The sequence below is a fragment of the Acomys minous genome, assembly GCF_964271855.1.
Source record: "Acomys minous genome assembly, chromosome: 2".
Taxonomy (NCBI): Eukaryota; Metazoa; Chordata; class Mammalia; order Rodentia; family Muridae; genus Acomys; species Acomys minous.
The window spans coordinates 71,135,070-71,160,444 of NC_140484.1; the positions used below are offsets into that span (position 1 = coordinate 71,135,070).

Sequence of the window (25,375 nt, forward strand, 5' to 3'; positions counted from 1 at the left end):
GCTGGGGGCGGGATAGGGGTGGAGCCAGGGAGACCCAGGTGGCTTCTCTGAGAACCAGAGCACTAAGTGGCCTGGCAGCATGAGACAGAGCTGGGCACCAGATCTGCTTATTGTGGGAGCTGTGGTCCTGATAGAGGGTAAGTCACTCTGTCTGAGGGAGGGGGAGTGGCATTGTGGGGACTCATAAGCCGCCCTCTGCCTCAGTAGCCTGCAATTTGGTATGTAAGGGATCCTGAGGGTGTGTGTGTGTGTGTGTGTGTGTGTGTGTGTGTGTGTGTGTGTGTGTGTGTGTGTGCGTGCGTGCGTGTGCGCGTGCTGGGGGTGAGGTGGTGAGGGGAGGTAACACAGACCTGCTGTCAAATGGCTGTGATTTTCCTGGGCCAAGTCACAGCACTTTGGAAGAATCTGTGTTAATAGCTTTAGTCTTTACAGAGGTTTTGTGAGGTAAGCACTGTCATGGTTCCTATCTTGGTGAGAAGACTGAAGTACAGAGAAGCCAAGTCATATGATTGAGACCACAGTCTAGTACCAGGGTCAAGAAAGGAAGCATCAGTGTCGGCATGTAGCAATCTCACCTGGGTGCGAGTCTTGCCAACCCTCCCCCCCCATCTGATCCTCCACTTCCAGGATGCCCTCTAGGACTGTCCATGGCAGCCAGCTTGGCCTCAGATATTCAGTAGAACTACTTGTATGAGCTTGTGATGGGTTGTAGGCAGGACAGGGACCCTCTGGGAAGAAAGGTAGACTGTTTGATCCATTAGGACAGGGCTGGAGGGAGTGAGACTCACTTGGAGCCTCCTCCACTTTGGACATGACACAGACCTCTAATCTACCCTCGTAGGCTTCCACAGCTGAAGGGACAATTAAGCTAATGTTCTTCACATACACAGGCCACCTCCCTGACTCAGTGGTGGGGGAAGGAGTTAGGGGTTCAGAAGCCTGGAGGGGGGTTGGCCTGCTCCCAAGGTAAACCTCAGGCCTTGCTCCCTGGGCCCAGGAGTGCTGAGCACAGCTGAGGGAATTAATGGCTCTGTACCCTGAATGGGCTCCAATAAAAGCTGCTCTTCAGCCCCATAAATATTTTCATTCTGGGAGGGGCTGGTGAGGCAGCCAGTCATAGATAAGGATGCAGGGCCTGTCCTTCAACTCATCCCCTCCACAAAGCCTGGGCGGGCAGTGAAGGCACCCCCACATCTTGTGTCGTTTTTCTTCCTAGGTCTTCAAGCAGCTCAGCGTGGTAAGTGTTGGCGACGCGACTCCTGGGCTGTGCGCGTGGATGAGTTGGGGGTAAATGGTATTGTGTGGTCCTGAGGTCAGGGCAGTGGCTGCTGTTAGCATGACTCATCCTTCTCTACAGCCTGTGGGCAGCGTGGCCCTGGCCCCCCGGAGCCTCAGGAAGGCAACACGTTACCTGGCGAATGGCCCTGGCAGGCCAGTGTGAGGCGACAGGGGGTACATGTCTGCAGTGGCTCTTTGGTGGCAGAGACCTGGGTCCTCACAGCTGCTCATTGCTTTGAAAAGTGAGTGAGTCATGCTTTGGTCCAGTCTTTCCGTTTGAGGGTGAATTTGCCCCTGTACCTCACAAGATTGTTGGTTTGTTTGTTTGCCTCTAGAATAATAAAGTATCCTTTATGGAAAACGTGCCATGTAGCAGGCATGTTACCAGCTTAACCTTAGCAATCTTTCATGGCGCATGCTTTACAAAGGCATAAATGGACACTGAGACGGGGCAACTGTGCTGAAAGCCATGTGCTCTCTCCCTGTACATCCTCCCCACCTGTGCTGTTCTCCACTTTGTCCCGCCTGTGTTGGCGCTCAGGTGTCTGGGCCTTGCCCTTCTCCTTTCAGGGTGGCCACAACAGAACTGAGCTCCTGGTCCGTGCTCCTGGGTTCTCTCAAGCAGGAGGGGCCGAGCCCGGGGGCCGAAGAGGTGGGAGTCGCTGCCGTGCAGTTGCCCAAGGCCTATAACCACTATACCCAGGGCTCAGACCTGGCCCTGCTCCAGCTTACCCATCCCACAGCTCACGCAACCCTCTGCTTGCCCCAACCCACTCACCACTTCCCATTCGGAGCTTCTTGTTGGGCCACTGGCTGGGACCAGAACACCAGCAATGGTGAGTCTGTCCTGGATGGAATCCTAGACAGTGCCTCTCTAGAGGAATTCCGCTTGCCCAGACTCAAAACAGGATCAGTTCCTATCTGTGCTGTCCCCCGTCCCCCCCCCCCCCCCCGCCCCAGCTCCCACTGTGCCCGAGCTAGACTCAACCTTATCTCGTTTGTCAGTTTCCAGGACCCTACGGAACCTACGCCTCCAACTCATCAGCCGCCCCACCTGTAACTGTCTCTACAATCGGTTGCACCAGCGGCTGCTGGCCAATCCAGCAAGACGTGGGATGCTCTGTGGGGGTGCCCAGCCTGGCGTACAGGGACCCTGCCAGGTCCGATGAGCCCAGGGGAAAAGGGAGGGCCTGGTCTTGGGCTGAGGGTGGAACCCTCAGAGACCGGTCATCATGGGGTACAGCTAGAGGGCATGTGGCCAGTGTTGGGGCTCAGGTGGCTCTGCTTTTGACTCCTTTGCCTGACTCCAGGGAGATTCTGGGGGACCTGTCATGTGCCGTGAGCCTGATGGACACTGGGTCCAGGCTGGGATCGTTAGCTTCACATCAAAATGTGCTCAAGAGGACACGCCTGTGCTGCTGACCGACACGGCTGCTCACAGTTCGTGGCTGCAGGCCCACGCACAGGGGGCGGCGTTCTTGGTGCAGGACCCAGGAATTGTGGAGAGCAGTGATGAGAACAGCTGTGTTGGTAGGTGTGCCCATGGGTACCGGGAGGAGGAGGCATGGAACACCCAAGGCCCGCGAAGGCTTCCCGGGCAGTGGGTGGAAGTAACAAGGAAGCAAACTTCAGCTCGGCCTGAGCTAGACATGGCCAACAGAGACCAGGTGTGGAAAGGCTCCTCCCAGAGCCTGGGCCACAAACAGGTTCGGGTATGAATGTCTAAAATCTGGCTTGTTTCGGGGTGGGGGGAAAGCTGCAAGTTTCCGGGACAGAAATCTGAGGGAGGTGAGACAGGGCGATGACTGCAATGCAAATTGCATGCAAACTCATTCCTGGAAAGGAAGCTGAGTTCTGAAATTCTGAACAGCACTAGTAAACTAGGAATTTCAGGGCTGGCACAGGCTTGGAGAGGCGCAGATGGGTGGGGGAGTTGGGCAGAGCCCTTCCAGGTAAGGCTGGCACGGGCTACGGTCAGCCATCAGGATTACAGCATGTGCATAGGCTCTGCATCCCAAGCGGGCTGCCTGCTTAACCTATGTTAGTGTGGTTACCTTCGGTGAAGTGGCTGAGAGTCACCTTAGAAAGGGTATGGAAGTATGCAGCACTCAACTGCGTGATGTCACTCACCTGTTTCAGCATGCGGCTCCTTGAGGAGTGGAGGGCCCCAGGCAGGAGCCCTCTCCCCGTGGCCCTGGGATGCCAGGCTGAAGCACCGTGGGGAGCTGGCTTGTGGTGGCGCCCTGGTATCAGAGGTGGTGGTGCTGACTGCTGCTCACTGCTTTATCGGGTGAGCCTTACGCCTCCTTTCCTTTGTGCCCCTTTGCCCCAGTTCTGTCACTCAGTGCTGTCAACTTTGCCTCTCAACAGGCGCCAAACTCTAGAGGAATGGAGTGTGGGGCTCGGGGCTGGCCCAGAGGAATGGGGGCTGAAGCAACTCACCCTGCATGGGGCCTATACCCATCCGGAGGGTGGCTATGATGTGGCCCTCTTGCTGCTGGCTCAGCCTGTGACACTGGGCCCTGGCCTGAGGCCCCTTTGCTTGCCCTATGCTGACCACCACCTGCCCGACGGTGAACGTGGCTGGGTTCTCGGGCTGACCCCAGGAGCAGGTACACAGGAACAGGGAGCCCCGCAGCTGTCCACTGAACTGAGAGGCAACTGAGGCATCTGGTCTCTTCCCTTGCTTCATAGGCATCAACTACCCCCAGACAGTACCTGTGACAGTCCTGGGGCCAGTGGCCTGTGGCAGACAACACGCAGCTCCTGGGAGCACGGCTATTTCCATTCTGCCAGGGATGGTTTGCACCACCGCTGTGGGTGAGCCGCCTCACTGTGAGGTGAGTCCCCAATTCCCAATCCTTACGCAGCAGACCCTTGGCATTCTGTCACCCTGCAGTTCATGGACAGACTTTCTGCCAGCTGGCCCCCCAACATCCCCAGTTCCAGCCCCCAAGCCCCTTGTACCTGCTGCGGGAAGTTACCAAATGTAACCTGCTCCCTAACAGGGCCTATCTGGAGCGCCACTTGTACACGAGGTCAGGGGCACATGGTTCCTGGCTGGACTGCACAGCTTTGGAGACAGCTGCCAGGGCCCCGAAAGGCCTGCAGTTTTTGCAGCGCTCTCTGCCTACGAGGACTGGGTCAGCAATCTAGACTGGCAGGTCTACTTCGCTGAGGAGCCAGAGCCGGAGGCTGAGACTGGAAGCTGCCAGGTCAACTCGAGTATGTGTGTCACTGCTCACTCTTCCGTAGCCCTGGCTCTCACCTAGGGGGACGCTGTTCTGACTCAGCCCTAGCTGCCTGGGGTAGAGAAGAGTGACCGACAGACAGACAGACCCACATGGACTTTAGGCAGCAGAGGGTCTCAGCTTTTTGGGTCTTTAGGTCTTCCGTACAACACAGGGGGCTAAGGGGAGTAATAAAGCTCTAGGGATGGGGCCAAACTAACCCCCCTCCTCTCCTCGACAGGCCAGCTGGCCAGCTGTTGACTGGTGACTCTCTAGTTTACTCACAGGACGCCAGAAAAGCCAGGCAACTCCCACATCAACACCCAGTTCTACACTCCTGACCTTCCCCTCCCTGGCTTGTGCTTCCTAGCCCTGAGGCAGGTCCCACGGCTGTCTGGCTAGGAATGAACCTGCCCAGAGAAGCTTTCCATGTGTGGCCACGACCCCACCCCCAAGCTCTCTCTGCTGCTTTCCAACAGAGATGTCTCCAGTATTCCCTAGCCAATCCTGCAGAAACAACCACACCAGCAGCTGTTGTGAAAAAAAAAAGTTGGTTTTTGGGGGTTGGGGAGCAATTTTCCTTTTTTAGAACTTAAATAAATTGTTACAAAATAGATTTTAGAAAATAAGTTACAAACTATAGTAAAAGGCCCCCCTTCCACAGGCAGCTATCCACCTGTGGCACTCTCTCATCTGCCTCTCCCTGGGTTAGAATCTGGCCACCCCAGCACTTTGGCAGAGGCTGGCCCTGGAAGAACGCGGTGACAAAGGCTTGTGGAGGAAATCCTTCACGGCACAGACATGAAGACTACCTCATGCCTTTCCTGACAAAGAAACCAGATCCGGGTGGTCTTCACGGGAAGCAGAGGAGGGGATGCCCAAGCAACTCCTGAGCGAAACGTGGAGAGTGAGCCTCCCTCGCCTGCACCGCAGCTTCAGCGAGCAGTCCTCTGGAGACGCAGTTCAGAGGGAGAAGTTGAGGTCTGCAGGCCACTGGGGTGAGGGGTCCAGGAGGGAAGCTGTACATGAATCCCCTCTGCTTGTTGCCGGTGCCACTGAAGCTCCTAGAGAGAGAAGGAGAGGTCACTGAGGGAAGCCTACACCACCTCCAGCCCTGAGAACACAGACAAGTGCAAGAGGCTGGGATAAGTGGTTGAGTGTTTGACTGCTATGTATGAGGCCCAGGTACCATGCCCAGCATCTCTCCCTCACCAAACAGACCAAGTCTGCAAATTGTAGGCCTCCTAATTGGTCTTGCAGCCTTGGCTAATAGGCTCCTCACTCACTGCACTTGAAGTCACAGGAAACCTCTTGTCCTGACAGCTCTCAGTTCTCAGTCACCATCACCATCACTGTGTCCTCTCCAGACAAGCTCTGGTCAGGGGCATACCATTTCAGGGACACCCACCCTTGGTGGCTGTGGATGGAATGGATTTTCCGCTCTAGATTGGAATGTGAGCTTAAGGCTTGCTGAGTGCACAGACTGCCCCATGCCTCCACAGCCTTACCTGGCAGTGGGCTGGGTGGAGCCCAGTTTACCCTGAGATTCCCTGTGATAGAGGATGAGAGAGAGGGACTAATGACTGCTGCTGCTCGACTGAGCCTGGCTTCAAAGAAACAATTATCTGTGAGTCAGTCCTTCAGTTAAAGGGGCGTGTTGGGGGCAGGTGCTGGCAGAGGGCAGTTTGGTTAGCTCCTCTAAGAGCTGTGGCAAAAGAAGGAAAAAGTTAACTAGAAGAGCGAACACACAGAAGCAGCACAGTACCTCCACAAGGGACCAGAGGCCCTACTGCCAAGAAAAAAAGGCAGAGACCAACCATAGGGGAAGGAGGACGAAGGACTGAGTGTTGGCCAATGACCCAGCAAACCTGCCAAGTCAGCAGTCACGGGGCAGCCAGTTAGAAGTCACCAACTGGGCACGTAAACCCACCCATCTTTGCCTTAGGCAGGCTAGGCAGATTGCTGTCAGATCAAGGCCAGCCTGGTCTACAAAGTGAGTCCAGGACAGCCAAGGCTACACAGAGAAACCCTGTCTCAAAAAACCAAAACAAGGGGCTGGAGAGATGGCTCAGTGGTTAAGAGCACTGGCTGCTCTTCCAGAGGTCCTGAGTTCAGTTCCCAGCATCCACATGGTGGCTCACAACCATCTATAGTGAGATCTGGTGCCCTCTTCTGTCATACAGGTACACATGCATCCAGAACTCTGTATATATATAATAAAAATCTTTAAAAAAAAAAAACCACACACACACACAAAACAAAAACAAACAAACCCACCCATCTAACCGTCGTATGACAACCCAGGAATCTGCTCTTCTCCACCATGCCCCTTTCTCATTCCATGGCTTCTCGCCCTCTCAAGGGAAGAGCAGAACCTATATGAAGCCAATGGTTTCAAGCCAGGCGTGGTGGCGCACGCCTTTAATCCCAGCACTTGGGAGGCAGAGGCAGGCAGATCTCAGTGAGTTCGAGGCCAGCCTGGTCTACAAAGCGAGTTGAGGACAGCCAAGGCTACACAGAGAAACCCTGTCTCAAGCAAAACAAAACCAAAAAGCAAAGCAACACCCATGGTTTCATCTTTTTCCTCTGGAAACCATTACTGCTCAGTCAGGACTCTCTGCTGAATCACCGAAGGCCCACACCACTGGACCCTTGTTCCGTGTCCCAAACTTCTGCCCAACCTGCTGTCTCTCAAGAACCACAGCAGGACCCACACGGACCCCAAGCGCTACAGCTGCAACACCTGCGGCAAGGCTTTCCGAACCGATGCCCGGCTGCAGGGCCATGGGCGGGTGCATGCGGCCCAGGAGGGAGCATTCACCTGTTCCCGGTGTCCTCGCCACTTCCGCCACCGCGTCAGTTCCTGCGGCACCAGCAGAAAGCTCAGTTGGCGACTTCTAACAAATACCTCTGCCCTGGGGAGGAGAAAGGCCCGTCCACGCCACTGCCTCACCTATCCTAGTGTCCATCTCCCTGACTAAGGCAGGAGCCACACTTCGTGCCTTAAAGGCAGCTGACCACTTCAAACTAGATTGTTCGTCCGTGTCCGGAACTCCTGCCACTTAGACTCCACGTGACTCTTTTCTGCTTCCCTCTCTACTGTGTGCCCACCTCTTCCTTTCTGGGTCCTTAGCACTCTGCCCACCCACTCACCCCACATACCTGAGCTAGACACTGTGCACTCCTCCTGGTGCTGCTGCTGGTGCCGCAGGAAGCTGACGCGGTGGCGGAAGTGGCGAGGACACCGGGAACAGGTGAATGCTCCCTCCTGGGCCGCATGCACCCGCCCATGGCCCTGCAGCCGGGCAGCGGTTCGGAAAGCCTTGCCGCAGGTGTTGCAGCTGTAGCGCTTGGGGTCCGTGTGGGTCCTGCTGTGGTTCTTGAGAGACAGCAGGTTGGGCAGAAGTTTGGGACACAGGGAACAAGGGTAGAGTCCAGTGGTGTGGGCCTTCTGGTGATTCAGCAGGCTACCAGCATGGCGGTAGGAACGCCCACACTGGGCACAGCAAAAGGGACGTTCCTTGTCTTCAGCTGCTGTGAAATTTACTCCTTGTTCTCCATTAGCTGGCTCTCCATTCTCTTCTGGGTCTCTAGAAGGTTCTGATGGGGCCTCCTGAGCTCTCCCTGGACCAGGGGGACTCCCCTCTAGCATCCCAGCTTGCGGCTCTCCCGTCTCCTCTGTCTGACTTGGTACCTGGCTCTGCTCCGTAACGTGAGTCTGCACGTGTATGGCCAGTTCACCGTGGGACTCAAAAACTCTGCTACAGTGACTACAAGCAAAGGTCTGGGCGCCAGTGTGGCTGTGGATCTCAGTGGTCACAGGAGTCAAGAACTCTTTGGAACAGAGCGAGCAACTGTGACAGCCTTTTCTGTTAATGCTGGGGTTCGAGAGCCCATCAGGTTGGCCGGAGGTCTTGCCACACTGGCTGCAATAGGAGTGGCTCTCTGGTTGGAGCTGAGAGCTGCTGTCTCCACCATCCCAGCTGTAACACACAGTAGGACCATTGGACTGGCTCTCAGAAAGGTGACAAGGACTCCTGGAGACAGCGTCTTTCAGCTTGCCTTCTGGCTTGGTTAACTGACCCTGAGGAGCCCAGGCGCCATTGTGACTCATTTGCCCCCTCTCTCTCTGACACCCACCTACCTCCCCCACCTCCCAAGAGAAAGATTCTGTGACTTCTGCATCTGCTGGCCCACTGGGCCTCTGGCCGTGCTTCCTGGGCCTCTTGGTTTCACGGTCCAGCTGCAGTCCTGACTGAACACCATCTGAGCTGCCCCCCAGTCCCCAGCCATCATCAAGGTTCCCCTTACTGCCTTCTGTACCGTGTTGGCCTTCTGGGCCACTCGCCAGCTCTGGCTCGGTCTCCTCATGCTCCCGCAGATGCCGCTCTAGAGACGCTTGGCCAGGAAAGCCACGGCCACAATGCGTACACCGTACAGCTGCTGCCCTCTGGGGCCACCCTGCTTTCCGCCGCTGGCTGTCAGAATGCAGCCTCTGATGCTCTTTCAGGGCTGTGCGGTTGGAATAGGTCTCAGGACAGAAGGGGCAGCTGTAGCGGCCTGTCTCATGGTTGCACTGGTGGTTCAGGAGGCTGCCAGCATGGCGGTAGGTCCGGCCACACTGCTCACACCTGAAAGGCTGGTCCTCACGCCTCAGTTTCTGGTTGTCTCGAGCCCTCCGTGGCTCAGTATGGACCCGCTGGTGGTTGGCCAGCTGCTTGCGAAGCCGAAAGGCCTTCCCACATTCACTGCAGCAGAAATGTCGAGGGTCTGCATGGATGCGCCGGTGGTTCTTAAGGGACATGAGGTTTGAAAAGCCCTTGGAGCAGGCTTGGCAGCCAAAGTGGCCAGTCTGGTGGCTCTGCCGGTGATTGATGAGGCTGCCGGCATGCTTGTAGGTGCGGCCACACACCTCACAGCTAAAGGGCCGCTCAGAGCTGACCTCCGTCTGACAGCCTTCCGTCTCCAACCTCTGCTCCACCTCCTCCTCGTTTACTGTGGTCTCCTCCCACACTTCTTCCTTCACCCTGGCCAGCTCCTCCAAGGGCTCCACTTTCGGGTCTTCCGGGAGCTGCCCTATGACTGCCTGCTCCCGCTCTGCCTCTGTCGCATTCTGGGGTTCACAGTGGCCTCCTGCCTCTGACACAGGCCCCACTTGGGGCTCCGAGCCTTTGCAGCGAGGGTGGTTCCGCAGATGATTGCGGTAGGCGGCCAGGTTGGGGTAGCAGCGAGAACAGACAGGGCAGATGAAGTCACCTGTCTGGTGGATCTTGCGGTGGTTCACCAGGCTGCCTCCATGGCGATAGGTCTTGCCACACTGGTTACATTGGAAAGGGCGGGGGTGGGATTCCAGAAAGCTCTCACCAGCCTGCATGCAAAGGCTGTCTGCATCTGTGCCACCTACTCCCTCATCAGACTTGGCGTCCTCAGCTTCTTCTGAGACAGAGGTCACTGTGCCCTCAAAGACACGATCTACAACCGTTTCTATTGCGTCACCTGATCCTTCTAAGTGGCTAGGAACGTTCTCCGTCGTGTTGCTGGAACTCTGACTTTGGTGGTGACGCGCCAGGCTTCCTAGGTCATCATAGGTCTGACCACAGCAGCCACAGATGTGCCCATAGCCTGCTCCATCCAGAGCTTCCACCTCCCGCTGCAGCTGGTTCAGCAGCTCGGCTTCTGAGAGCTGCAGGGGAGGACTGCGGCCAGAGGCTGCTCCCGAGGGGCCTTCCTCTTCTCCTTCTTCTTCTGAGCCCTCAGGTATGCCAGAGGCACCGTGGACCTGGCGCAGGTGACGCCTGTAGCCAGTCCTCCCAGGAAAGATCATACCACACAGGCAGCAGAGGAAGGGCTGAGCCGAGGCTGCCTCCCCTGGCCTGTGCTTCTGGAAGTGACTCCGCAGGGCAGGCAGAGAATCAAACTCCTTTGGACAGAGAGAGCACTGATAGATGCCTGGAGGATGGCAGGCCCGATGGCTCAGCAGGCCGGCAGCATGGGGCAAGGCGTCCCCACAATCAGAACACGTGTGAGTGGCCTCACCTTTCCCAACAGTGTCAGTATTAGCAGGATGGGAAGGGGAGTCGGACTGGCAGCCGCCCGGCTTCTGGTCACTGTCCACCCCAGAGAGGCTATCACAGAAGCCAGCCTCACTGCTTTCCTCATCACCTGGGATGCTCAAGTTGTCAGGGAAACAGGCCTCTTTCTTTTCTAGTCCTTCCTCGGTGCCTGAGCCCTCTGGATCACCCAGGAAACAGACTTCAGCCCTTTTAAGACCACATTCCTTGCCTTTAGGTCCAGCTTGCAAACAGTGCCCATCCCTTTCCAGGTCGTCTTCAGTCCCACCGGAACTTTCTCCCAAAGGCTCTTGGGAGGAATCCAGGTCCTCGTTGTTTCCCAACTTCAGGGTCCAGGCACCCGCAGGTGGGAGTTTGGCGGCTTCTGCACCAGCACCACTGTCTCGTTTCTGATGCCTCCTGTTCCACTGCCGACTATGACGCCGTAAATGGCTCTTCATTGCAGCCATGGTATGGAAATGCTTGGCACAGGTCCCACAGCTGAAGTCTCCTGTCTGGTGAGTCTGCCTGTGGTTGATAAGGCTGCCTGAGTGGCGGTAGCTCTTCCCACAGTCTCGGCACGCAAATGCTCTCGGTGGTGACACTGTGCCATCTGCCTGGCTCTTTTCTCCTTCCCCTGCCCTGTGCGTCATGTCATGATGTTCAAGACTCTTGAGATCTTCAAAGAACATCCCGCAAAGGCTACATGTGTGTGGCACTGTCCTATTTGCTGTTGCAAGGATGCTGGTGGCCTCTTCTTCACTCTTGCACACACGCGCCTGATCTGTGTGGAATGCTGTTTCTGCTCCTGCTGGGTCAGGTTGTTCCTTCTTGACAGGGCTAGGCGAACCTTCAGTCCCAGGATCTGCACCTCGACGCGTGGCCTTGCAATGTACCCGCACATGGTTGCGCAGAGCCATAAGGTTGGGGTATTTTCGAGGACAGAGCGAACACTGGTACTCTCCTGTGCGATGGCTGTGGCGATGGTTCACCAGGCTCCCCCTGTGGCGGTAAGCCCGGCCACACTCATTACACTTATAAGGACGATGGTCCAGGTTGGCCGTGGGACCCTCTTCCTCTTTTGAGGTAGTCTCAGCCAACATAAGGGCAGCTGAGGACACTGATGACTGACCGTCTTCCCCAGCTCCCTGCCGGGGTCTGTGATGAGCACGAACGTGGTTTTTCAGGGCAGCTGCATTGAATAGCTGCTTGGAACAAATGGAACAGGGGTAGATACCTGTCTGGTGACTCTTCCGATGGTTGATGAGACTGCCTGCGTGCCGGTACGTCCGGCCACAGTCCCTGCAACAGAAAGGCCGATACTCCTCTGGGCCACCATCCTCCAGCTGCCCGGAAGTGCTGAGCCCCCCAGAGCCATTTAGCATCTCTGTTTTACGTAGCTGATCCCAGCTTCTCTCATCTGCGTGCCCATTTGTGGTAGGCGTCTCTTTCTCTTCCCATGGCTGTTCCTGCTTTAGCCCCTCGTGGGACTGCTGATGTTCCAGCAGATCCCGAGGGAGCCGGAAGGCACGGGGGCAGTGGGGACAGTGGTAAGGCCGATACTGAGCATGGAGTCGTGAGTGGTTCTTCAGAGCCATGAGGTTAGAGAACTCCTTAAAACAGATGGCGCAAGGGTAGATACCCACAGTGTGGCTCTGCCGGTGGTTGGTAAGGCTTCCAGCATGCTTATAGGTCTTTCCACATTGATCGCATTTGTATTTTCGCTCCTCCTCAGCAGGAAGAGGCTCAGTAGACTCCTGGGCCCCTGTGAAGTTCACTACTGATTCAGCCAAATACTGTTCCAAATTGCTAAGGAGGTTGCTCGCTGGAGTGGGGAGCGGTGGCACGCCATCAGAACTGGTGGTGGGTACCCAGTGCTCTGCAACTCTCTTAGGATCTGGCTGGATTTCTAAGCCTTCTCTTCGTTTGGTAGATGGATCTTCCCAGGTACCCGCAGCTGCCCTGGAATCAGCTCCAGACTTGCGTTCACGTGTCTCTTGTACATGCTCTGTCTGACTTTCCCACCCTTCCTCAGAACGCCTTTGACCCCAGGAGGCAGAGCATGTTGTCTCACTCCGACAGTGCGGAGTGCTTTCCTTGACATGTGGGGGCCTATGCCTTTGGTGGCCCTCAGGAGCATGAGTCCTCATGTGGCTCTGGAGGGCCAAGGGATTAGGAAAATCCCTGCCACAGGTGGTACAGGGGAAAAGACCAGTCTCGTGGCTCCGCTGGAGGTGGCCCTGGCTTCCTGGGTGGCGGGAGGCACGCTCACGCTGCTGCCTGCCATGGGGGTGAGGGCGCCCGTCCGCTTCCTTACTGTTCTGGTCAGCAGGTGAATGGAGCAGTTCTCGATGCCGTGACAGCTCTGGGAGGTTAGGAAAGTGGCGCTGACAGTCAGAGCAGCCGAATGAGAGTGGCAGGTCCTCCATGGGGCAATGTGGTAGAAGGACCTGGAGGGTCAGAAGGAGCAGACAGGTGGCAGCGGCAGCAGCAGCAGCATCTTTCTCTGCACAGGGGCCAAGGCCTAGAAAGGGGCAGCAGTGAAAAGGAAGGCCGAGTCAGTTCTGCTTCTGGTCCATGAGTACCATAGTCACTAAGAGTCACTGAGGGGTCCCCAACTATCTGTGCCAAGGGAGCTGGAGGTACTGACAGAGTCACAATGCACAAACTTCTGGAAAAGGTGCCCTAGGCTTACATCAGCTGTGGAGCCAGAAAGATAAGGAAACTGAAATCTAGACTCTAGACAGACCTGATGCTCCCCCACCCCCCAGACAGTATATAATTGATCTTACTGTTCCTAAGGAACTGCTCGATATAATTCTGGAATAAACCAACAAAAATCTGTGAGGTATTAACAACAAGCCCAAAGCACTTCTGGCTTTGTTGTTGTTTTGTTTTTGAGTTAAGGTCTCAGTTCACGCTGTAGCCCAAGCTGGATTCAAACCTATGGACTTTCCTACCCCAGCCTCTTGAGAGCTGAGATTACAGGTGAGAGCCACAACAGCTGGCCAGGTCTTGCACTGAGAGAGCTCCAATCCTCCCGTCACCGTGAGCTACACAGAGTGGTCTGAAAGCACTGACAGGGCAACTGCTCTCTTCAGCAACCACGTAAGCTTCACACAAGTTAGAGGCGCTTCCAGGGATGAAAGCTCTGCCTTTTCAGTATCACAGTTTTCCTGGTTATTAGGCAGTTGTTTCATTTACTTCCTTTAAATACATTTAATCCCATCCCATTTCTTGTTGGAATTTTTTAATCCTCTGCCTTTTCTACCCCGGGCCTGCCGTTACCTCACTGTCACTTATCATTTTTTCATTTTTATTTCTACTTCCTCTCTAAATTATGGTGATGATGGCAACTCACGCTGGGGAGCACCATGTGCCAAGCACTGTTGTTAAGTGAAGCCTTTTTTTTTGGGGGGGGGGAGTGGCATTTGAGACAGGATCTCAGTATAACCCTAGCTTCCCGAGTGCTGGGATTAGAGTCATGAGCCACTACACCAGGCTTGTAAGTCTATTTATGCCACTAAATCCAACGACGCTTTACCCCACTTTTATATAAACTCACTGCAAGAGGCAATCTTCACCCCAAAACCCTCGCTTCCCCAACAGCAGCTACTCACGTCTGCCACACCATCTTGCCTTTCTCTGGGGCTGACTACAGTCTCTCGGGACCCCAACACAACTATTTCTAACCTCACCAGCTGAGCCTGTTCCCAGAATCCTCACTTCTCAGAACTCCTGCACTCGGATCCCTTTTCCCTAGTCAACCACCATCATGATGATTCTCCTAAGCCACTCGTCTTTTCTGCCAATTTCTTCTCTAGATCCCTACCTCGCCCCAGGAGTGCCTTCTGGTTCCCGCCGCCGGCGCGTCCGTTGGAGGTCGCGAACAGGAGCGCGCCTGCGCACTGGGACCCTCACCCTAACTGCAGCCGCGAGCCCTAAGTAGTAGTTGCTGGTGCGAGGGTTCTCGAGCTCACGCACACGCACACTCAGCCAGGGTCCCCGGGTGTGGCAGATGAGGGAAAGAAGGGGGAGAAAGAAGGAGGTACAGGTAACAGGGAACAACTGGTTTCAGCCAGGAGTCTACCGTAGTTCCGCGGACACTTCCTATTGTTACTAGGAACCAGGAAGTGTCCTGGGCGCTAAAGCTTCCCCCTCGAAACTTCCGCCTAGGAACACTTCCTGTCCCTACTCCGAGCAGTTTCTACAGGGACACGCTTCCGGCGCTAGTTCCGGGTGGGCCCAACTCTGTTTTTGTTGTTGTTGTTTTGAAACTAAGTCTAACTATGCAGTCCAGGCTAGCCTCAAGCTCGGAGCAATCCTCCTGTCTCAACCTCCGGACTGTTGGAATTACCGGCGGCGTGAGCTCTCACGCTCTGCTGTGGGGGAGTGGGGCGGGGGCGGGGGTGGGGTGAGGGGGCGCGCAACCCTGGCTCCGCCCACGCAGGTCAGCGCGGAGCTTAAGCCACACTTCCGTCCAAGGCTGCTAAAAATCGCCCCAGTGCTTACTCGGTCGGTAAGCCCGGCAGCAGTTAAATATTTTGCAGCTCTGGCTGCAGCACTTCGGTGACGCTTTCCACGAGGCTCCATAAAAGACTCTTCCCCGGATAGGCGTGGAGGGATCCTCACTTAAGTTCACTCCTCACTGTCGGGAGAAAATGTGGACTGCAAACGGACTCAGGCGCTACAAAGCCTGAGTGCCTCTCCGCATCTTCCCACCTCCTAGCTCTTGGAGACACTTCCGACGACTTGGCGGGTGCACACCGTCAACCGGCCTGGCGTCCCATTGCCCTTTAGCACCCAGGGACCCTTCGCGAGATACTTCTCCGCTACAGTAGGCTCGGGGCTGCTTCCGTAAGTTTTCCCTTCCTCCCGAGCGAGGAAGGCGCCCTTCCACTTCCGCTGGCTGGCCGCAGGCTCCGCCCCCACCCTGCCCGCCCCACCTCCCCCGCCGGGTCCTAGCGCCGGCCCTCCCTCTCCGTGCGTCCCGGGCTCTGCCGGTGCTAGGCACCGCCGCCGAAGCCGTGGAGCCCGCGGGAAGCCAGCCAGGTAGGACGCGTCCGCGGGAAGTCGCGAGGGCCTCGGGCAGCGGGCACCGACGGCGGCTCGGGCTGCCCTCAGTTTCCCCTCCGATGCCGAGCGGACCGAGTTGACCAGGCGCGAGCATCGCGGGCGGGGCGGGCGGGGCGGGCGGTGAGCGGCCTCGGGCGGGCTGCGGGCCCAGCAGGTCCTAGAACCCGCCCGGTGCCCGCGGGTCAGCGCTGTGGCTGCCTAGGCTCGGCGGCCGCGGCCCGCCGGTCTGGCTCCGCGCGGGCCCGGGGGGGTCCTAGAGTCCGCCATGTTACGGGCTTTTGTCTGCGAGGCGTCGGCCTCCAAGCCGAGTCCCTCGCGTCTGCGCTCCCCCCTCCCAGCCCGAGGTCCCGTCCGCCCCTCCCGCGGTCCTAAAGAACGCCATTTTGCGGGCCTTTGTCTTACTCTCGCTCCTCCCGTCCATTCATTTGTTCATTCCTCCCTTCTTCATTCATTCTATCTCGTTCCTCTCGCCGAAGCCACGTTATCCCTAGGCTTTAGCCCCAAATGAGTCAGCATACAGCCCCGCTCTGTGGGGGCTGCTTGTCTGGCGAGGACACCCGCACAAACTCGGTTGCAGAGAGCGAGGAGCGCTGGGTTTCTGCAGCTCTTGTCCCTGCTCAGAGTCTGGTAGGCCCTCCCGCCCCGCAAACTCCCATATGCTTCAGGGACCCCTTTCCACTGACGAAATGGAGGCCCGGAGCCCTATGCATCCCTCATCTTTACAGCTCGTTAAATATTCTTGAGGGCACGGAGTATTGGAGACTGGAGTATTGGAAGCATCCAAGTACCTTCCCGTGGGAAAAGGAAAAGGAGGGCTGCCGGGCAACGGGACCTCATATGGAGGTGGCCAAGTTTGTCATTTGCGGATGGCGTTTAGGTGGCTGACCAGAGGAGACGCTGCCGCAGAAACTGAGGCTGGGAAAATGGGATTTGTGTTGCGAGCTGACTGGTTGTTAGGCCTAGGATATCATTGAGCATCCCCTTAAACACAGTTCCATCAACTGACCAAAAGGTCTGTGAGGCTTCCATGTTGACTTAAAGAGATAGGGGAATGTAAGTGCCTCTTATTTTTTTAAACACACCTGCCCTGCGCCCCGCTCCCCGCTCCCCGCCCCCCTTCCCCAATCTGGAGGCACGGAATCTGCATTAACTTGTGAGACAGCAAAATGTCATTCCCCTCGGGCGAGTAGTGACAGTGTGCTCCATCACAGCAGAGACCAAACTGGAGTACCGGAGTGATACTTGAACTGTGTGACCTTGTAAAGATGGGCCATTTCAGTTCATAAATAGTTGGTGACTCACACAGCCTCCTCCGATGGGCGAGGCAGAGGCCAGAGCCCTGGGTTTGAATCCCACCTGAAGTTTGCTTTCAGTCACCAAACAGCATTGGACATAACAAGTGCCTAGAACAAAATTCCCTGAACCTAGTGCTGGAGGCAGAGAACTGACAAGCAAACAATCAAGTCGCAGTTAGAGCTAATAAAGCAACAGTCAAGGGGACAGATGACAGAAATGCGGTTGTCTTGACTACTTGGCTTCAGCTGCTAGCAGAATCTATGACTAAGCACTTGGCTTTTCTGTGTTAGCTCTTATTTTAGCATGTTTAATTACATTTTGACTTGTCTTGTGTGTGCTTTCAGAACATATGTGGAGGTCAGAGGACAACTTATTGGAATTGGTTTTGTCTTCCTACCACGTGGGTCCTAAAGACACAACTCAGGCCGTCAGACTCGGCAGAACACGCTTTCACCCACTGGGCCATCTTTGCCAGCCCCAAGAACACTAGCTCTACCCTTATGACTTTATTTGACCTTAATTACTTCCGAAAAGGCCTTGTTTCCAAACACAGTCACAGTGGAGATTAGAGCGTCAATATAAGAATTGTAGAAGAACAGATAGATGTTCAACTACAGCAGGCGTCTGAAGAATTGGGAAATGAGCCGGGCGGTGATGGCTCGCGCCTTTAATCCCAGCACTCAGGAGGCAGAGGCAGGCGGATCTCTGTGAGTTCGAGGCCAGCCTGGTCTACAAAGTGAGTCCAGGACAGTCAAGTATCCACAAAGAAACCCTGTCTCTAAAACCCCCCAAAAAATAAAAAATTGGGAAACGAGCTTGAAAAGCCCAATCAGTGTGCATAAAATACGAAGGATACCCAGCCCACAGCAGTAAGCCTGCACAGAGGATCTGATCGCCATATAGCGAGACCTTGTTATTGTTTTTAAATTGCTCTGTATCACCTGTAGGCCCGGCTAGCGATCAATCAAGACACAAGACACTTATTATATTTTAAAATAGCCTTAGTTAACCTGGGGCAGGGCAGATAGCAATCCTCTAAACCACCTCCCATAGTGGGGCAGGCCTGGGATCCCTGCGTCAGTCCCACGCCACCTGCTTCCAATAATTTCTAGCAAGCTACCTCCCATCCATCATCCCAAATACTTGCTAGTGTTCTTCATCTGGATTCTCCATCCACACTGCCGGCCATGTGCTTCTCCAGCTAACCGATGGCTCTTCACTTCAGGTCTCCTCTTGACAATCCTTTCTTCTTCCCAGAATTCCCCCCTTGCGCCCCCCCCTTTCTTTCTCTCTCTCCTAACCCCACCTATCTCCTGCCCTGCCCAGGTGGGTTGGCTTTTTATCAAGCAAAAGTTGGTCACACAGACAGCAAGCGGTAATTAGCATCAAAATACACCAGACCATCCCCCAACATTTCCCCTTTTACAGATAATTTTAAAAACAATACCTTGTCTTTAAAAAAAAAAAAAAAAAAGGTGCCGCCTCTGAAGGCTGAGGCAGGTGGATCTTTGTGAGTTTGAGGCCAGGACAGCCAGAGAGGGGGGTCAGGAGGGCGGGGCAGGCTGAAAGTATAGCTTGAGACCCTAAATTCTGTTCCAAGCTCTGCTAAAAAGTATGTGACTCACAGCTGTAATCCCAACAGTAAAGAGGCCAAGGTAGGAAGAATCCGGGCTAGCCTGGGCTACATGGTGAAACCCTGCGCACACATACACACCCCAAAGGTAGACAAGGAAGCCTTTTTTATTTTTTATGTGTATGTGTGTTATGCGTACGTGTATGTGTGTGCATCAGGTGGATGCCTGGTGCCTATAACTGGACTTCCAGGTGTTTGCCAGCCACCATGTGGGTGATAGGAACCAAACCTGGGTCCTCTGGAAGGACAGCCATTTCTCTCACCTGCTGTGCCATCTCTCCAGTGCCCAGGAAAGCCTTCTCAGGGGGAGGGAGATGGCCAGCCTTGGAGACCTGAGCTTTAGCCTCCTACACCCAGACAAGAGAACTGACTCCTGCGAGTCGCCCTCTGTCCCCACATACACCCTGTGAGTGTGCCTACACATACACAGGGAGAGAAAATGAAATTTTAAAAGAAGAAGGCCTTCGTAGGGGAAGTGTGTGGGAGGGAGACCCGAAGTTACCAAAGAGATAACACCCTGAGGTACAGAGATCCTTAGGAGCCCTGGCGGGAAGGCCTGCTGCTGTGGGCACCTGGGTTGGAGGAGATGGAGGCCTGGGTGGGCGGAGCCTCGGGAGCCGTCGGACAGAGCTAAGCGGGGCTGAGGTGGGTCAGGGCTGCTCGCCGCAGCAAAGGCTGCTCTTTGTTCTGGGAAGGGTCTGGCTTTTGCTGGAGAATTTCAGGTGAGTAAAGAATGATGCAAAGAGCTCAACTCCAGGGTTTGAAGAGCTGAGTTTGGACTCTGGGCATCTTACTTAGCTGTGTGCACCTTTTGCCTCGTGAGGATTTTAAAGTAGGGTTATAGTCAAAACACATTTTAAAATAGAATTGTAGTGAAAGTGTTTCCCTCTTAGAAGTGCTTGAAGGCCTAGGAGGCGCGCGACATCAGAGCGGCTGGAGCCTGGCCATTGTGAGCTGTCTAACATGGGTGTGAGGAACTGAATTCATGGCCTCTGGACCAGTGGTCCTCAGCCTTCCTGAAGCTTGGCTCTTTTTATACAGTCCCTCATGTTGTAGTGACCCCCAGCCATAAAACTATTTTTGTTGCTGCCTCATAACCTTAGTTTTCCTACTGTTGTGAGTTGTAACATAAATAACTGCATTTCAGATTGTCTAGGTGATTCCTGTGAAAGAGTCACTGCAGACACTGGTTGAGAAACATTGTTCTAGAAAGATCAGTTTGTGCTCTTAACTGCTTGGTAATCTCCTGCTTAGGTTTTTTTTTTGTTTGTTTGTTTTTTGTTTTTTTGGGTTTTTGTTTTGTTTTGTTTGTTTGTTTGTTTTTGGTTTTTTTTTTTTTTGAGACAGGGTTTCTCTGCGTAGCCTTGGCTGTTATGGACTCACTTTGTAGACCAGGCTGGCCTTGAACTCACAGAGATCCACCTGCTTCTGCCTGCCGAGTGCTGGGATTAAAGGTATGTGCCACCACGCCCGGCTGTTGCAATGAATTCTTTAAGGTAGGCATTTAGTCTATCTGGCTGTCCACTCTTCGTGGCCTGGGTGTCTGCTGGGACGCAGTAGACACTTCCCCATTTTCCCTGTTCAGTGACTCCGGAGGGACTTAACCCTCCAGCAACCTGGTCTTTAGTTCACAGAATGGAAGACTGAAGCAGACCTGGGAAGGGCCAGACCTCAAGATTAGCAAGTCTAAGACAACACTTGCTCCTGCCTCTGCTCCCCGCACTGAGTTAGAGATGAAAGAAGCCCCAGGCCCAGTGTGGGCTCAGGCGCAGTCCCAGAGGGTAGGTCCCGTCCCAGACTTCCCAGCAAGGGCTCAAAAACTTCAAACACCCAGAGTCACATTCTTAGCCATGCTAAGTTGCTAGCTGTGTGACCTGGCAAGTCTCTTTACTCTTAGAGACTTTACTCAACCTATTGTCATCTATAAAATGGGGTCAGTGGTTCCTATTGCAGGCTGTATGAGCATTATATAAAGCGCCACACCCAGGCTCTGAGACATCTCCATAGCTGAGGGAAGCAGTCTGCTTCCATTCAGTCCTCCATAAATGGCGTGAGTTAGTACTGTTGCTGTCTCTTGTTCCGTAGGTGAGAAAACCGAGGTTCTGAGATACACAGTAAATTGTACAATAAGTCCCATCAGCTGAGCAGTGGCAGAGGCTAGATCTGAAGCAGGCCTTCTGCCTTCAGACTACACTTGGTTGCACAGAAGCACCGCTTCTCTTGTGGGGTTGATGTAAGGTGAGTTGACGTGTGTGAAGGATGCTGTGGCATTTGGCAAGTGTGTAGGAGACGGAAACTCCCCTTCTGGGGATGGAGACCGGCAAAGCCTCATGCATGCTAGGCAGGAACTTTGCGGCTGGGCTACACCCCAAGCCTGCCTTTCGTTTTGTTTTTCTTTTGGAAGAATGAAGGAGGCTAGGGATGTGCCTGTGTGGCAGAGCACTCGGGTAGCTTCCTTCAGGCCCTGGGTTCAAGGCTTTTTCCTCCCCCCACGAAAGAGCTTCCTGTGTGCTGTGTCTAAGGGGCTCCACTGACCAGCCAGATAAACTGCTTCTATCTTACCTTTTCTGGGATGGCCCCGCTTCTATCTTACCTTTTCTGGGATGGCCCCGCTTCTATCTTACCTTTTCTGGGATGGCCCCGCTTCTATCTTACCTTTTCTGGGATGGCCCCGCTTCTATCTTACCTTTTCTGGGATGGCCCCGCTTCTATCTTACCTTTTCTGGGATGGCCCCGCTTCTATCTTACCTTTTCTGGGATGGCCCCGCTTCTATCTTACCTTTTCTGGGATGGCCCCGCTTCTATCTTACCTTTTCTGGGATGGCCCCGCTTCTATCTTACCTTTTCTGGGATGGCCCCGCCAACCCATCCCCCTTCCCCACGTCCTCCTGGCTTAGTTCAGCTCCCACTTCCTTCTCTACCTCACTCTTGGGATGTGCAGGTGAGGACACGGCTCTATAAACATCCTAGTCAGTGGTGCACAGGCCTGGACACAGAACCTGGGCCTGCCACTCTCTGGGCACACCTGGCTCTCCTGGCCCACTCGCCCCTGCCCCAGCACCACAGCTAAGCTCCTCTTAAGAGGATCTGCCCTAATCCTCTTCCCTTCATCCCTCTGGGAGGATGAGCGGGTGTTAAGGCAGATGCAGCTGTTAATCCTATTTTTTCCCAACTATGATCCTAGGAGCAGCTGTGTAGATGTTGTCTGGGCTCTTGGCCAGAAAGGAGGGAGCTAGTATCCCAGGAGGCCTCCCTAGATCAGACACATCAGTTGTGACCGAGAAAGAGGCCCTGACTGCCAGCAGCAGTAGGTCACACTGCCGTTGAGAGTGCTTGAGGTCCCATTACTAGAGTTTTGGAGCAGGGACTAAAATGGACTCCAGCGCAGAGGGCGGACCAGAATTCCTGTCTGGGGTGGTGTGCCTTATACTATGCATGGTCAGAATTCTCCAAACAGTTGCTCCTCCAAGAACTGACCAACCAGGGGAGAGTAGTAAACAATACTCCAGACCCTAACCTCCAAGCATTGCCAACCACCAGGTCGAAACATTGGCTCCTGCTTTGCCAGGACCCAGGTCTGTCTTCCCCGAGCGTTTGGAAATCTTAAGGCCTTGGTCAGAACTGAGAAAGAAAGAGTGGAAGAGTAACGGACCCTAGGCACTCTAGGAATGCCAGCGGGTCTAGGAAACAGGTTAAAGGGCAGAGTGTAGCTGCTGCTTCTGTGGTCTGGTCCCTCACTCACCGGCAGTGAGCAGATCTGGGGAGGCTTGGCCACCGTTAGCAGGAGGGATGCAGAGGCCCTGTGTGTGCTGAGGAGCCCAGGTGGGAAGTAGGTGAGGGGTCCAGTTACCTTGGGCCTGGGGAGGTGCTCAGTGCTTAAGAGCACTTGCTGCTGCTCTGCAGACCGTTTGGATTTGGTTCCATACAGTAGCTCACAGCCATCTGCAACTCCAGTTCCAGGGACTTGAATAGCCTTCCTGGGCAGCAGGCGTGGACGTGGTGCCAGCCAGCTTTCATACACAAAAACTTTTTTCTTAAAGATAGGGTCACCTCTGAGATGGTGACAGGGCTTTGGTGAAGAAGGATGCCTTGAGGAACGCAGAGGGATGGCGTTGCTCTAATTTTTCTTCTCTTGCAGAGAAGGCCCACCCACCACGGCCATGGAAGTGGAGGCAGCGGAGGCCAGGTCCTCAGGCCCCTGCTACAAGCGCTCTGGCCGCCGTTATAAGTGCCTGTTCTGTACCAAGACGTTCCCCAACGCTCCCAGGGCGGCCCGCCACGCCGCCACACACACACCTGCCGACTGCAAAGAGGAGGTGAATGAGGTCCAGCCAAAGGTGGACACGGAGCCCAAGGCCGAGGAAGCCGGTGGAGACAAGGTGGCCGGGTCTGTAGCCAAGCCCCGGCCCTATGCCTGCCCACTGTGCCCCAAGGCCTACAAGACAGCTCCTGAGCTACGCAGCCATGGGCGCAGCCACACGGGTGAGAAGCCCTTCCCGTGCCCCGAGTGTGGCCGCCGCTTCATGCAGCCAGTGTGCCTGCGTGTGCACCTGGCTTCGCACGCTGGTGAGCTGCCCTTCCGATGCACACACTGCCCCAAGGCTTATGGTACACTCTCGAAACTCAAGATCCACCAACGTGGGCACACGGGCGAGCGGCCCTATGCCTGTACGGACTGCGGCAAGAGCTTTGCTGACCCTTCGGTGTTCCGCAAGCATCGGCGCACGCACGCCGGCCTGCGCCCCTACAGCTGCGAGCGCTGCGGCAAGGCCTACGCCGAGCTCAAGGACTTGCGCAACCATGAGCGGTGAGAGCCCCGGAAACGGGGAAACAAGTGGGAACTAGTGTCTCGATAGACTGCGCCAGCGGAAAAGGGGGGCTGTGTCTGGTTGGGCAGGTGGCTGGGGGGCTGAGCGAAGTGCCTAGACACGGAGACCTGAGAGCCGGCGGGGGCGGGGGGGGGGGTCTCGCTGGCCTCGATTCCACTGCAGCTGGAAAGGGGGCCAGTGTTTGCAGTCAGCCTTGAGGGAGGCACATGTGGGTGAGGCGTAGGAAAAATGGCTTTATATTTTTAACCCCAGGGTTGAGTCTCTTGCCATCTAACCAGGTCCCCCGTTGCTCCGCAGGTCCCACACGGGTGAGCGCCCCTTCCTCTGCTCTGAGTGTGGCAAAAGCTTCTCTCGATCGTCTTCCCTCACGTGCCACCAGCGCATCCATGCGGCCCAGAAACCCTATCGCTGCCCCGCTTGTGGTAAGGGCTTCACCCAGCTCAGCTCTTACCAAAGCCACGAGCGCACGCATTCGGGCGAGAAGCCCTTCCTGTGCCCGCGCTGTGGCCGCATGTTCTCTGACCCCTCGAGCTTCCGCCGCCACCAGCGGGCGCACGAGGGTGTGAAGCCTTACCGCTGTGAGAAGTGCGGCAAGGACTTCCGGCAGCCCGCCGACCTGGCCATGCATCGGCGAGTGCACACGGGCGACCGGCCCTTCAAGTGCCTGCAGTGCGACAAGACTTTCGTAGCTTCCTGGGACCTCAAGCGGCACGCGTTGGTGCACTCGGGACAGCGGCCGTTCCGCTGTGAAGAGTGTGGGCGAGCCTTCGCCGAGCGAGCTAGCCTCACGAAGCACAGCCGCATGCACTCCGGCGAGCGTCCTTTCCACTGTAACGCCTGCGGGAAATCCTTCGTGGTGTTGTCCAGCCTCAGGAAGCATGAGCGTACCCATAGAAGCAACGAGACTACAGGAGCCGCCCCCCAGCAGGAGCTGGTCCTGGGACTGGCACTGCCTGTAGGCGTTGTGGGTGAGGGCTCGGCTGCCCCCGTGGCAGGTGCAGGGCTAGGGGACCCTCCAGCAGGCCTGCTAGGGTTACCGCCTGAGTCTGGTGGCGTAGTGGCCACACAATGGCAAGTGGTGGGCATGACTGTGGAGCACGTGGAGTGCCAGGATGCCGGGGAGGCTCCTGGTACCCTGGGAGATGCAGGCGAGGTGGGGGGCGAGGAGACTGATGAGAAGCCCCCACAGTTTGTGTGTCGCGAGTGCAAAGAAACTTTCTCCACATTGACACTGCTGCGCAGGCATGAGCGCTCCCACCCTGAGCTCCGGCCCTTTCCCTGCACCCAGTGTGGTAAGAGCTTCTCAGACAGGGCTGGCCTTCGGAAGCATAGTCGCACCCACAGCTCTGTACGCCCCTACTCCTGTCCCCAGTGTCCCAAAGCTTTCTTGAGTGCCAGTGACCTGCGCAAACATGAACGCACCCACCCTGTGCCCATCGGGACCCCCATCCCCCTGGAGCCCCTTGTGGCTTTGCTGGGAATGCCAGAGGAGGGGTCAGCTTGAAGCTAACAGCTCCCTCCGCCGCACTTCAGAGGGCCCGTGCCCGTCTCCAGATCCCTGCCTGGGGGCAGCTAGCTCAGCTCTCAGTCCACTAAGCTGGGGACGTGGAGGCTGGCAGCACTTGTGAGAGAAACTTATTAAAGCATTGGCTTTGAGTTAAACTTATTAAAGCATTGGTTGAGTTAAACTTGAGTGGAGATCCGGAACAAATACGCACTAGAAGGGTCTCGGTCGTGGTTTGTTTTGTGGCAGCATCTCACAGCTCAGCCTGATGCAGAACTCAGTGCATAGGCCAGGCTCACCTTGAACTCAAGCCTCCTGTCTCAGCCTCCCGAGTACTAGGATTGCCGGTGCTTATCACCACACCTGGCCCCAGAAGGGTCTTGAAATGCATTGACTGCCAAAGTATGTTTTGAGTTGTCTTGTGAAAGAACTCCCATGGCCGCATCAGTACAGGAAGGTGTCTGCCTCTGAGAATTCTT

At 55.5% G+C, this 25,375-nt stretch overlaps 3 protein-coding genes across 7 annotated transcripts; 2 read left to right on the forward strand and 1 right to left on the reverse strand.

Annotated features, from left to right (window-relative positions):
* The first annotated feature begins 39 nt into the window (after positions 1–39).
* PRSS53 (serine protease 53) lies at positions 40–5,122 on the forward strand. The gene is made up of 10 exons (XM_084764781.1): positions 40–137; positions 1,217–1,237; positions 1,358–1,520; positions 1,849–2,114; positions 2,284–2,438; positions 2,589–2,808; positions 3,418–3,568; positions 3,649–3,890; positions 3,973–4,118; positions 4,287–5,122. Exons 1-10 carry the CDS (start codon positions 80–82, stop codon positions 4,548–4,550), a joined length of 1,686 nt encoding a protein of 561 aa, XP_084620907.1. The 5' UTR covers positions 40–79; the 3' UTR covers positions 4,551–5,122.
* ZNF646 (zinc finger protein 646) lies at positions 5,041–17,648 on the reverse strand. Of its 5 annotated transcripts, none has more exons than XM_084764559.1 (3): positions 16,037–17,648; positions 8,832–13,082; positions 5,041–5,572 (listed from the first exon to the last, which is right to left on the reverse strand). In XM_084764559.1, exons 1-3 carry the CDS (start codon positions 16,053–16,055, stop codon positions 5,472–5,474), a joined length of 4,371 nt encoding a protein of 1,456 aa, XP_084620685.1. In that variant the 5' UTR covers positions 16,056–17,648; the 3' UTR covers positions 5,041–5,471. The 5 variants fall into 5 exon arrangements, with proteins under 5 accessions (XP_084620685.1, XP_084620684.1, XP_084620683.1 ...); XM_084764558.1 differs by lacking the exon at positions 16,037–17,648 and adding an exon at positions 15,281–15,511 and having other exon boundaries at positions 7,671–13,082; XM_084764557.1 differs by lacking the exon at positions 16,037–17,648 and adding an exon at positions 15,071–15,420 and having other exon boundaries at positions 7,671–13,082.
* ZNF668 (zinc finger protein 668) lies at positions 15,511–25,080 on the forward strand. The gene is made up of 3 exons (XM_084764766.1): positions 15,511–15,610; positions 22,702–23,370; positions 23,690–25,080. The coding sequence occupies exons 2-3, from the start codon at positions 22,724–22,726 to the stop codon at positions 24,894–24,896; spliced, it is 1,854 nt and encodes a 617-aa protein (XP_084620892.1). The 5' UTR covers positions 15,511–15,610; positions 22,702–22,723; the 3' UTR covers positions 24,897–25,080.
* The last annotated feature ends 295 nt before the right edge of the window (positions 25,081–25,375 follow it).

Coding starts and splice junctions, on each gene's coding strand:
- ZNF668 (XM_084764766.1), top strand. CDS start 22,724: ATGGAAGTGGAGGCAGCGGAGGCCAGGTCCTCAGGCCCCTGCTACAAG. Junction 23,371..23,689: donor GACTTGCGCAACCATGAGCG/GTGAGAGCCCCG, acceptor GTTGCTCCGCAG/GTCCCACACGGGTGAGCGCC.
- ZNF646 (XM_084764558.1), bottom strand. CDS start 12,987: ATGGAGGACCTGCCACTCTCATTCGGCTGCTCTGACTGTCAGCGCCAC. Junction 5,573..7,670: donor GTGCACAGTGTCTAGCTCAG/GTATGTGGGGTG, acceptor TTCTCTCTCTAG/GAGCTTCAGTGGCACCGGCA.
- PRSS53 (XM_084764781.1), top strand. CDS start 80: ATGAGACAGAGCTGGGCACCAGATCTGCTTATTGTGGGAGCTGTGGTC. Junction 1,521..1,848: donor GCTGCTCATTGCTTTGAAAA/GTGAGTGAGTCA, acceptor TTCTCCTTTCAG/GGTGGCCACAACAGAACTGA. Junction 2,809..3,417: donor TGATGAGAACAGCTGTGTTG/GTAGGTGTGCCC, acceptor CACCTGTTTCAG/CATGCGGCTCCTTGAGGAGT.